We start from the raw sequence: 13814 nt of genomic DNA on the forward strand, positions 1-13814 counted from the left end.
ATTCATAAATTATCAATCTTTGTAATAAAAAAAATGTATATCTGTCAACCATTTTTTTTTCTGTACATATTCCAACCTTGTACAATTAACAATACAGTTGCAATAAAAAGATTGAATTGAAAAACAACCTAATCGATATTGGAATTAGGACTTCAAGAGGACCTACCTAGATGTATCCGAGGTTTTTTTTTCTGTAGACCTAGTCTATGCAACAAAGGTCTTATCAATCTCGTGTGAGTGAAATTAAGGCGTTGAGGGATGAAGAAAAAAATATATGAATAATATGCTTCATGCTTCCTTTAAAATGATTGTCTGATGTTAGACAATATCCGAGCTATTAGGACTGTCTGGAAGTATATGTTGTGTATAGAGTAACTTTATAAATGACCCGAGGGGACTCTAATTATAGGTGCTACTGTATTGATAGCAGGGTGCTTTTATGGTGAGGCGGTCGGTCTTCTGGTCGAATTGATTGGCAACCGTTTAAATGGAAGCCCCTAAAAAAAATCCGACTATGGAGCATAAAAAAATAATCCGAATCAATTGGAGACGTGAATCATAAGATTAAAAAGAAATAAATGGAGACTTAAAGCAAAGAAAAAGAGCTATAATACCAGACATTGATTTCACAAATTAATGGAAATCATGGTATTAAACCAAGAATACACTGATTACAGAACTTCAAGGGACCAAAATCTTCTTAACTTAATACAAAGCTTGTTAAATGCACCTACCCTAATGGAAAACAATGCAGAATGTTATTATTTTGCCGCAAAAATTGTTTGTCTATAACTTAGAATGCACCTTTCGTATTCACCCCAAGTAAGGTTGTATGGGTTAATTTACGTAGGATAACCCTCACTTATGACATGAAAAGGGTTGCTTTGGATTTGTAGGTGGAAACGCTGGAAATGTATTAAGATCAAATCACTCGTCGTGTTGCATTATGATTGTCATGGCTGACGAATTATGTTTGACAACTTGCTTTAAAAGTTAAAAACGAGACAAGCTGGGGGAAACGTATATTTTTGACATATGGCTATATAAATTGGTAATAAAGCTATCGCACTGCAAACACACATTTTCAGTTAGGGTATATGTATCCGATTTATGCAATTTTGCAAGGTATGTTTACTAGATGTGATGTTTAGTGTTCTTGACCTCTTGTTAGGAGATTACCACAATAAAGAGCGAAAATATCACACAGATCGAATTGAACACTTTGAAAACTGAGGAATATGGACGATGGCTAGTCGATAACATATTCATCCATAACCAAATTGGTATTCCACAAGACAAAACTTTATTAATTGTCTCTATGGGGTCTAAATCACACAAACAAATTAACAATTCAGGCCTATACTAAGGAAAACTTATACCGTAGAATATTCAGGTGAACTTTTCTAACTGTAGAATAAAATAATGATTCTCAGTCACTTTTGTGTTGAATACAGTCATCTTGTTTTCCATTTTCGTGTGCGTCAAAATAGATATAATCTGCTGTAAAAGGGAAAATAAAAATCAATGTTGTAGCGGGGTATTTAAATTCGCGGTAATTAAAACGGTACGTTGGGCAACAATGAAAGAACAGTTGTTGAGGTTAATATCAATCATCATGTTCCGCAAATCAGTAACAAAATCAAACATACCCGTTGTAAGGGGTAAAATCCCTGAGATTTCCGGGATAGTAGTAAACAGAGGGGGATGGACGGGAGGGGGGGGGGGAGGGAGAGAGGAAGGGGAATGGAACTGACGAAGTGAGTGTCTTCTCGAGATCGAAAAAAATATGCAATAAAAAATGTAATCTGCAAGGTAGGAAACAATTATGGAACGTGCAATATCTATCATTCTAACTTAATATCGATCGTTACGCAACAGAAAACAGGGGATTTGATGAATTTGAAACAAATTCAACCGACCTCTTAGTCAGAGGTATTGGTTATCGTTCATTTCGCTGCAAGATCATTTATATCATGTATATATTGCAGCGATAACCAATTCTTCTGACAAAGTGACAGAGGTCGGTTGAATATCATAATCTGATAAACAGGCCCATAATACCTCGAAGACAAATTTCAACTACAAATACATGAAACAAGATAGAATAAGTCAAGTCATTCCAGTAGCTGTGTACAACCGTGTATAGTAAGTGGACACCTCTCGGCGTTTGGCAGTAGCACAAAAAATGAAACACTATCTAATTAGGAAATGTGCAAAGCGTTAGATTAGCCAACGCTTAATACAAAACGAGCACATCGTATTGCCAATTTACTCTTATATTAGAAAGACAATACTTTCAAATACAAGAAGAATACACCTCAGACAATAAAATGTGTATAGAACAGTATTTCACTATGCTGATTGATTGTAATCGATATAGGCCCGCATACTTATGACTTTACTAACCCACCATTTGTATGAAATATTTTTAACGATTGCAATCATGGTAATCCATGTAAAACGTGTTACCCCAAGATCTTGAAATACAGTTTGGATGGATATCACAAAAAAAAACCTGTTGACAGTTTATGTGCGTTCGAAATATCCGCGTGGTTGTGTGGGATCTTGAACCAAATAATGTTGAATAAGACAATATATCTTCATGAATTTTCTTTCCAAATATATTTTTGAACGATTAAAAATTGGATGAAAACATTACATAAATAGGCTTACATTTATACTACAGAATTTCGTGAGTCTTTGCCTAAACACTTTCGTAAGTGATACCCCAAGGGAAGCAAGCGGACAAAAATAGCAAGTACCTTGAGCTTGAGTTGGGTTCTTGGCACATGAATAACTACATAGGATCACAACCTCTACAGGAGCCTTACCTCGTTTTTCTCCAAACGGTCCTGTAAACGTAGATTCTCCACCAATTACATTATCACTGATATGTTGTAGCAAAGTTTGTCGATCGTCGGGTAGCATATCTGCTCCAGTAGCAGCTTGATGATGAGGGGTGTGCTCCGGCAGCATCTTGCTCAATCGCTGATCACCCACCAAGATCGAGGATAATATCCAAAGTGAATGGAATGAGGGAGATCAAGTTAGACCGTGGCTCTACTCTCCAAGATGACGGCTGTCTGTAAACTGAGTTTCTACAACAAAACGGGGATGATAGAAATCCTAACAACAGGCCGAATCTTTGACTGCTTCCCAGACTCAATGACAAGTTTGAGTTCAACGTGTGCGGGAGTCCTTGAGAAAGTAGCTTGATATCACACGATTCCTTGTCGCAGATCAGTTGCGTGATTGACGGTAGGTGACACCTCTTCTACCGCTCCTCACATGGAAGCTCCAATATATAGCGAACTTTTCACAACGTACGTCGAAAGGATCACAGCCGAAACCACGCAGTGGACTCGTCCATTATGATTGCAGGGTAATCAGAGATGATGAAGCTCTAATGCATGTACATTTTCCCTTCTGACGTGGGTTTTCTATGAAGTTCATTAAGAAATATTGGTTGAATGTTGTAATAAGATTGAGAAAGCTGATACCGAAAACTATTTCGTAAAAACATGATTATCTACAGTCGAGTATCAACCCGTCAAAGTCAGATAATTCCCAATATTCGACAGTTATCTTGCCGATATCTGAATAAAGATATTAATATATTTATTATCCTATCCCCAGGGTTTCAGCTACAATTCAAACCCGCTCCAAATATACTTTTTAGGGGTTAACCCAGTTATATTCGTTAAAACACACTCCCTCTCCCTTTCTCTCTCCCAAACGCAAAGGCTAAGGGGATAAATTTCAGAAGAATCCTAGCACTTTCATTGAAGTAAATTCTCAGGTGTATAAAGTTTGAACGATATCAGTTTGATTTGCTACAGGCAATTGTTAGAAAAAGAATCAAACAATCTTATATACTCCAGACAATATATCGTTTTGTTCCTTCAGTTTCCAAGGTATAAATAGGAAATGCATAAAAAAATGTATTTACGGAAGTTTGTGCAGGGTTCGAAAAAAGTGAGTCTTTCGTCTTTGGGGTTATTATTTTCCCGTCTTATGTTTACACCCCTAGACCAACCTACACTTGGTAATTCTCTTGAATTCTTCATGAACTTGAAGGATATAAAAGTTCTCCGAAACTGAATTGCCTGAAATGGATAAATAGATACCGTTGCCATGTTAGCATAAACATTTGTATTTGTATTTTTCCATTGCATGTTTCATTTGTTTCTTAATTGTAGAAAATAATTGATTTTTGTTTGCAAATCTACCGTAAGAGGAATACGTTTTTTATATCTGGAAATAAATTCATTTTGGTTCATTGCCGCTACACAAAAAAGGCTGAAACGTAGTAGATGCAGTCCCTTTTTTTTTTAGAGAGAGAATCAGTGTTGATCATTTATTAGTTTTTCTTTTTGTAGCTTTAGAATGGATGGAACAATGAACGTGTTTTAGCAAAACACTGGTGATCGCTTTGATTTTAAAACAATAACTCTTTAGGGGAGAGACGGTGTGTGTGTGTGTATGTGAGAGAGAGGATGAGTGAGAGAGAGAGGGGGGGAGATAGATTAGGGATGTACACAAAGAGAACACGTGTGTGCGTGTGTGTGTCGCGAATGATGGGGGGGGGGGGGTTGGGGGTTGTAATCCACTTTTAATGGATAAAACCAATAAGCTTTCACAAATCTTTTCCCCAAACACTGCACTTAACCTGACCAGGGTTGCCCCGACAAGGCCGACTTTTATTTACTGGCATCGAAGATCAACGCAAATAAAAAAAATGGTAAAAGGCCGATCGTAAACAACAACAAGCGAGACATACGTGACAAATCGGTTGTTGTTTGTTGTGACGTCACTTTACAAATATATTGACCTTGTTATGTAACCATTAATGCTCTGTTGATCGATGTTTATGGAATTTTGGAAGAGATATTGACATTTATTTCAATGTTTTCATTTTCATTCGTACCATTTCTCTCATACTGTCTTTGATTTGTACACCTCTTATTGTCTATTCTTTCCTCACATCATCCATGTTTATTATCCCTCTTTGATTATATATGCAATCTCTGTCTCTCTCTTCCTCCTCCAGTGCAGGGGGGGGGATGAGGGATGAAGGAAGCCGGAAATGATATCTCAGAATACATATTTGTTGTTTATTTTCACGAATCACCTGACTTTCATTTTAACATTTTTATTTTTCTTATATTTGGTTCGTTCGCTCTAACTGTTGATCGTTATTTCTAGTTCAGCGGTCAAGCTGGCCTGAGTCCGGGGGGGGGGGTTACACTTACTGATATAGCAGGTTCCTTAGCGAAAACTTTTATTCGCTATTCGTTCAGTCTGTCATTGGTGAAGCTGGCCTGAGTCCACCGGGGAGGAGGTGTTACACATACTTAATGCAAGACTGAAGCCGCCGTGACACCGGCTTCAAACCACATCCAGAGGTCGATTCGGCTTAAAAGGGAGAGGGAGGTGGTTTATGACGAGCCGCCTCCGACGCCGGCCTCGGTCCATTTTCGACGTATGTCATGTATGTGTATCAATACCGTAGCTTGTCTTGATCATTGGCTTTAAGCATTATCCCGGCATGGCATTTATCGCGAGCAGTATGCTTTTTAACTTATTATTCTCTTTTAAACGCTTGATCAATTCCTGCCACTCGTGTGGTTTTCATGTACATGTAAGTATATTACAGAGATTAGTAATGCTATCATGTTATGGACAAATAATGAATTGCTTTTAACAAGGTTTGGTTACAAAAAGGATGTAAGAAATCGGTTTACTCCTTTTGTAAGCTTATCTATCGATTTGATTTATCTTGTGATTGTTTGTTTCTTTGTAGTACGAAGCCCAATGAATGTTTTTTTTTCTTTTTATTTGACATAGGGCATGGAGTACACCCCTCGGAAAAAGGTCTACTCGGTGCTCCTGAAGCTATCTCTGTTTTCTCTCTCTCTTTCTCTCTGACAATAAAAACAATATGTGATCAGCTAAAAGTGTATCACTGGAATCTAGTTTTAAATATAGCTTGGATTTTAGCATTGATGAGTTGTTTCATTTGACCACTATGGGTGATGGTCAAACTTTGTTACCTTCCCCTTTTACCCTTAGTATTACACATACACCCCCACCTTTTGGCAGATATTTTCCCCGTTTCTACTCCTAGAACAATCCATTTTAGCGCCAATTTCGTTGGTACTTCATAGTAAAGACCCTCAACTTGTGTAGTTAAATGTTGGGCGTGAGGGGGAAATCCCCCTATACTCATACCACTTTGCCTAACTCGTGTAAATTCCAATCTTGTTACAAATTCCTAACTTTAGGTGCTCAATCATACTTATGTTCTCATGTCATGTATATAAGTTGTTACTGTTAGATATTGGAAGGGTGAGTGAACCCTTAATATCAAGAAAATATTTAATCATTATTGATTAGATGTTACATAATTGATGCACTGACAGGTAAGATACATAGCAACATGGGATGAAAATATTTCAAACCCAAGCGGCATCTTTCCCCAGCGTTACAAAGTTTGAATTAATCGAAAGTAGTGATCTCCCTTGCGCTATACCAAATGACACATGCTGATGATGTTACTATTTCTGTGGGGGGGGGGGGGTCGAAGCAAGAGGTTGAGCTCAACCCGTCAAAGATCCTAGGGAATTGGACTCTTGGCTCAACAAAAACAAGTTGATTTTGAATAGTGACAAGACCAAAACGATGCTACTAGGATCAATAAAAGTTAAGATCACTTGACAGCAATATGCTATCGATAGTGCTAAATGGATGTCAATTAATAATAATAATCATAATAGAATAGGTATATTTACCCAGGGAAGCCACTTCAGTTCTGAAAACTGTTCTCCCAGCGGGCCCTGCTATTACCCCAGCTTTAGCTGGGCTGCCTAAGCGCTCAAACATTCAATGAATTTCTTCCTACCGGGTACCCATTCACCTCTCCTGGGTTGATTGCAGCACAATGTTGATACATTTCTTGCTGAAGGAAATTACGCCATGGCTGGAATTTGAATGTGTAAGCTAATATAAATATTCAGGAGTAATTTTAGTTAACAATCTCGACTTTAAAAACGAGTTGAGAGTATAGTTTTAATTGTGAATAAAAAACTAGGAATTATTCGTCGCTGAAAACAGTATTTTAATTAAAAAAAAACACAATTGAATAAGCTGTATTGGGCTTTTGTAGTACCTTATAATAAAATGTATTGCTGCAGCGTCTGGTAGGGAAGATCTGAAATTATAGTAATGTAGAGAGATTACATAAGAGGGCAGCATACATGGTGTCTAATTTGGGAAACTTCATCTAAACAAACTGATTTTTGAAATATTATCGTTTAGAGCATCTTGCTTAATGGTTCATAAATGTTTGCTCGAAGCTGCTCCTCAGGTGTTTTGTGATAATTTTATTTATATAGAAGAAGTATCCTTTCAAACAACAAGGAGCACAGATAAGATGATAATCAGGGTGCCATATGCTCGTACAATCTTCTTCCAGAAATCGTTTTTTTTTTTGTCACAGGCCCATTGCATTAGAATGAATTATTCAAACGCCTCCGATTCATAGAAGACAAATGATTAAACCGGAAAATAGCAAAATGGGGAAAAATTGATATGTAATAGCAACTAATTGTTGACTCTATTCTATTCTTTTTCCTCATTGTGTACATATCTTATCTCTTTTCATGTGTTTATACAAATTTCGTTTACTGTTAGGTAACATTTGTGCAGTTTATTATGATTATTTTATTATCTGATTTTAATATTAGTATTTATGCTCTATTCTTTTTTTATATTTCAATATGTCACCATGTTTGATATTTGTATTTGTTACGAAGGTCCCCAACGAAAACCAGCTTCTTGCTAATTGGAATACCCTTTTTTATATTTGAAATAAGTAAATACGGTCTTCGGCGTCCCAAAATACATTTGCATGATGTATAAAAGAGAATATTTGCGCAGGGGGAATTGGTAACTGAAAACCTCTATTAAATAACAACAACAAAACATGATAATATTGCTGCAAGTAGGCCTATTATCTTTCTTTCTTTTCTAACGATCAAACCCCCTTCCCACACACCCTCCGCTAAATATATAAATGTAGCTGATCATGCTTCCCTTTTTAATGAACCATGGAGATATTGCTCAAAACAAGAAAAAAGGGTGCGTGAGAGGGTGTGTGTGCGGGTCTTTTATTTTTTTGGGGGGGGGTGGTATATTGTGTAGTAGGGAGTGTGGGGTGCGTGGGTGAGTGAAACATATATATGTAATCTTCCTCTTGAAGGCTTGTAGAGTTTCTTATTTGATTTGACATAATTTTGATATTAACATGATATTGAGGTAATTTTTTTTTTCTCTTACAAAAAAAAAAGTTTCATATTGTTATAGACATGATAGAAGAGAAATATGGCGGTTTGATTTCATTTGTAATCATTTTTAAAATATTTGTAATTTAATTGATATTGATATATTTATTTGTTTGACTGTTAATTGCTTGTATACATGCAAAGAATCTTTATTTATATGAATTGTGATTGTCAACTTATTGTTTTGAAAGAGGAAGAAAATAAAATATTATTTAAAAAAAAAAAAAAATGTAAACATGATTTATTTATGAGTGTGAGCAGATCTTCTGGACAATGGTGTGTTGTGTTGTGGTGTGTGTGTTGGGGCGGGGAGGGGGAAGTTTGGTCTTTAAGCATTTTATAATAACTGATTTCATTGTTTTCTTTTTATATGATTCATGATTATATTAAGTTAGTGAAAAAGTGAAAATATGAAATGTAAAGTATTGTATGTGATTTGAAATGTTAAATTGAAATGTTATGTAATCTTTTGTTCATGAAATCAGATTAAAAACAGTATTAAAAAATGTGTGTATGCGGGGTGCTGAGTGAATAAATATGCTATTCAGAAACATAGGGAAGAGATGGAGTACTGTTTTTTTTATGTACTACATCGATGGAAATGAAGTATAGTTGAGACAGAAATTGGGATTGTTAGCTTACAAAGACATGTGAAATCAATTTCCAGGCATTAACTATACAGACAGACTCCAGAGAATTAACTCAAATCTTATAATGATTGAATTCATACATGGCTTTAAATTCAATGGTGTATTGAGAGAGAACACCTCATCCCTCAAATGCTGACGCAAATAATATTGTAATCGTAGGTAAAAGTTATTATATTTAATCCTATATCTGTCTGTTGTGAATGGATTACATTAATGCTTTTAGTTAACAAGTATATTGTACGTCAATAATTTCAAATATCTTCTCGTGTGAAAGTGTAATTTTCCTCGATTAATGCCACTCATATTCATGTTTTCATTCCATAAGAGGTGAGCTCAGGAAGGCCTATCCGTTTGACAAGAAAGAAAAGTAAAAACAAAATAAAGAAAAGACAAATCAGAATGTTTAACCGTAAAAATGCATAACCTTTGAATATTCTCTTTTTCTATCGCGGGCATGTCAAGCATGTTGGGAATATAGGTGAGCTATGTATCATCCAAGCAATCAGATCGGGATGTTAGATATCATATTTTATGACTTTCCTCCTACAATCACCTGGCCAATACCAATTGAGCGTGTTTCTTGTGATCAATAGGCAAAGGGGCAGATCCAGGATTTCATGTAAGAGGGGAACAGCAGCTTTAATGGTACACTCCAAATATGACTCCGCAATATTATTGCTTTCCGGATAAATATTTATAACACCACTACAAAGACAAAGCAATGGGGATTTTCGGATAAAAAGGTGCTTAATTATTCGTCAGAATTAAAAGGGTGCTCCGGAATGAAAATAGTAGTATTCAAACAGATATAGACAATAAGACAAATAAAACACTAAAAATTTGATCAAAACCAGACAAAAATAACAAAGATATGGCATTTTAAAGATTTGCATCATTCCGGTGAAACAGCTCTAGGCATGTCTTCATGAATATTAAATGAGCAAATTGATGGCGCGCATATAACTATTTTTACGAAATATTGCTAAACTTCAGATTTTTATGAAATTTTTAGCATTTTGCTTTGTGAATTTTACTCTAATTTTAAATATTGGCAGCCCTGAGTAACCCTTCACAGAAAACAAATCGCGCCATACTCGGTGGTCGTTTTTAGGACCAAACATAATTATTATGCCCACAAAATAAGTACCATGAGTCCTCCACACAGATTCATTCTTTAAAGAGAAATTCCAGTAGTTGCAGTTAACACTGATTTCATGAGAAAGTCTGTAAAACAAGGCTTAATTGCCAGTATATCATCGAGGATCTAGATCTGGTACAGTTACATTAACTGGACTTTGTGAAATCTTGAAATCTACGCAGAAAAATATTCACACCGAAAATCCCCAACACAGATAAGCGCACGTGGGACAATGTATAATTATTGCTCAGGGCGTCGGGCCCGACGCCCTACCCGAATCCAGTGCTTATTTGCTGATTTCTCAGCAATTACACAATTTCTTCCAGAATCCTTTGGCACATGCGTTTTATTTATACAAACAGACACTTTAGTGGTCATTTCATTGGATTCTGTACGAACTCATTTTGATATCGTTACCAAAACTAGCATTTACCTTTCAGCCTTCAGAAGTTACTTCAGTATTGCGATATCATTCCTCCACCGCCTCCCCCCGTAATTTCACTAAAGTAAGATACTTGAGTTGGCAAAAAAACGATGACGGTAAATCATTCCGTTCCTATTCCTTTAGGTCGAAATATACTCGAGGAATGGCTTCTGTGGCATAAGAAACGAGTATTAAATTTCCACGGATACGAATTCCGGTTGTATGTCACTGAAAGTTTGCCTTTAAACAGGGCCTATGAGATCACTTACCAATGAGGGTAAGCAATTAAAAACGTCATAATCATAATACATGATGAAGGTTTAGTGGAAAAGGAGAGGAGATCATGTAAACATTGTGTGTTTTTTTTTAAATCAAACCCGCCTTGGTTTGAATTTGATCCAATTCAAGTTCATATTTCTTAATGTCTGACGTCGAGACAATACAGGGCAATTGATGATTACATTGTCATTGTGTGTACATCATCGGGTGTCGTCAAATACATATTAATTATGATAGGCTTAGGAGCGCCTCCTATCTAAAAATATATAGTCATGAATCTTTGTGGCAACTGGCGGAATATTTCCACGGAAATCATACAAAGGTCGTTCATTTTGATACGTCATGTACATCACGCCCTTCTCATGTTTTAGCATTATTAATCCACCGGTGGCGTTGGTTTTACATGACCTAATTAGCTCAGGAAATAGTGGGGTGTTGGGTGGGTCTCAAAGTCATATAACAAAAGAATGGATTAATAACTCATCAAAGTAAGGACGGCATCTATGTGGCGTCTGATGAAACACGCCAAGGAAAATACGAGAGAAATTAAAGATGGTTGTGTGTATATAGGGTAAGTATGAGATGGTTGCACAATTATTAGGAATCGAAGAAATACTCGTCTGTCTGTGTGTGGGCCACAAATGCGGGTGTACGCGTGTGTATGTGTGTGGGAGGGTCTTAATACAGGTCAAACCGATTTTAACAAGTTTGCGAAAGACACGAATATTTAATTCTACAAATTCTGTGTCCTAATTAACACATTACCGCACAGTTGCACCTAATACCAATTGCTCAGACTTGATTTTATAAAGATTTGACGGAAAAAAAAGGTTCTTCCACCTTGTACTATGACGTCGTGTAACCGCAATTCTTAATTACCCCACGCGGATAGGAAAAGCAGCGTGACATGACGACATTGTCGCGTGGAACTCATCACGCTTCATCAACCAATTTTACGCATGTGTTTGTCAACTGTATCAAGTCTCAGGGAGATATTCTAGTTTTCTTCTTTATCTGACATGTTATTCTGATAATATGCATTATGTACACATGAATATGATACTTTAAGAACACCAATCCTGATGAAACATGATAAACACTTTCAGTAACACAAGACGAACCCATTTTACGTTCTTAAGTAATAATGATTAAAAACATTAACATTATTTTTCTAGTACATGCAGTGAGGGGAGAATTAGAAGGGGGTCGAAAGCATAAGGCAAAATTGCAATGTAAATTTCACAATTTGTAATTTGATAATTTGTAATTATTACTGTGATTTAATGCTTTGAATTATAAATGAATGTAGAAACTGCTCCAAACACGTATAGTTCCATGTTTTTGATACATAGGGATAAATCAAAGGAAGTATTTTGTCTCGTTGAGTAGGTTAATCAGGGAGAGCTTTAAATAATGCATCAGATATACTGTTGATATCAATGTGTTATAGTATTTATGCCAATATCTGATTGCAATGGCGCCATATATGGCATTGGAGTGCTTTTTCTTGACCTCAATTTACTTTGGCCTACGAACCGTGCCTATTTTTCTTTACCAAATTCTACAAAACTGACTTCCGTTGCCAATCCGGTTCATAATAATTTCGTTCATTTTTATTTTGGTTGAGAGAAAAATGTCTATATTTATTTCTTCATGAAGGTGTCCAATCGCCAATCGTAGGTGGTATAGTTCTTGGAATTCTGGAGCTATCGTCATGCATGCTTTGAAACGGAATGGATAAGTGAGGAAGGGAAGAGAAGAGGAGAGAGAGAGAGAGATGTGGATGATGGGGTTATGCAAAATGTGTTTCATGGTGACAGATATTAAAAAATCTCTTAATTTATCTATCAAAATGAAGGCGAGAAGAGAGATGATCTTTACCTAGGTTTTGTGTGTGGTGACATCAGAAAGAGTTTTCTTTACTTACTTTCCTCGATCACCCTTATAATGGTGCAGGGTAAATATCTTACTTTCAAAATTAAAGTAGATTGTATTATGGTTTACGAATGTAGATTTCGATAGTAGACGATGTGAAAAACGTAACTATAAACTATGATACGTTCTGCTACGGTGGATCTTTCGTTTATCTACTTTCCCGTCATATAAATAAGTTTAGTGAAATAAAAGGGCGCCATGATTTCGATACCTACATTACTTCCATGACTTGATATCATGATATACCTTTCAGAACTCTAGAAGTAACTTAATGGTTTATTGTTCATGGTTTTCCGCGATGTTTGTAGCTATGAAATAGCTGAAAATGCCTAATGTGAATTATCTTGATTCATTCTATCAGAAAAAAAGAATCGTTAGTATTGTGATAGCTTTAGATCTTGTCTTTTATTTCATTTATTGTTATTATTATTTTATTTTACTCGTATTTCAAGTGTGCATTATACGAGTTATTTTTAATGAATATTGTGTTTGTGAAATGTTACGCAAAAGAATACCAAATGACGGATTCTTTTTTACATTTTCTGAAATATAACACATGTAGTATAGAAACTCGATTGAAAATATTGCAGTGTGTATACTCCTATATTTATATTTATGAACGGCATAACCGGCATGACCAGTGGGTATTGATGTTACATGCATATAATTACGCCTATTATTTCCATGAAAATAATTGCGTGCAAACTGCAGCAACTCCTCAAACGTCGGGTACGCTTGGATTAAGCCTATGGTTCATATTTAGTCAGCCTGTCGCCCAGGTTTTGCCTCGTCACCCTTTGTCGTTTTGACAGCTGTAATCACGGTAATACAGGAAAACTCAATATTGAGTTTTATCCTACACACTCCTGATTAAAAGAAGACCCCAAAACGGCCAGTGATTTAATGAAAGTCGTCAGGCGTCGTGTTGGGTGTAACGAGCGGTAGGATTCGTTGGGAAAAAATGCAGTCACGTTGTGGGATCGATTATAATTCTCATGTAGGGTTTACTCCGTGTGTAGCGTCATAGCAAAATTTATTTTTCTTCC

General features: G+C 36.1%; 1 protein-coding gene across 1 annotated transcript in view; it reads right to left on the reverse strand.

Moving 5' to 3' along the window:
• The window catches only part of LOC121411090, a 28474-nt gene extending 25071 nt beyond the window's left edge, over positions 1–3403 (reverse strand). The window contains exon 1 of the mRNA XM_041603606.1: positions 2832–3403. Within this exon, the coding sequence (XP_041459540.1) occupies positions 2832–2976 (145 nt within the window). The 5' untranslated portion in view covers positions 2977–3403. The remainder of the gene's footprint in view (positions 1–2831) is intronic.
• Positions 3404–13814: the final 10411 nt, after the last annotated feature.

This window comes from Lytechinus variegatus, chromosome 3, assembly GCF_018143015.1.
Source record: "Lytechinus variegatus isolate NC3 chromosome 3, Lvar_3.0, whole genome shotgun sequence".
NCBI lineage: Eukaryota > Metazoa > Echinodermata > Echinoidea > Temnopleuroida > Toxopneustidae > Lytechinus > Lytechinus variegatus.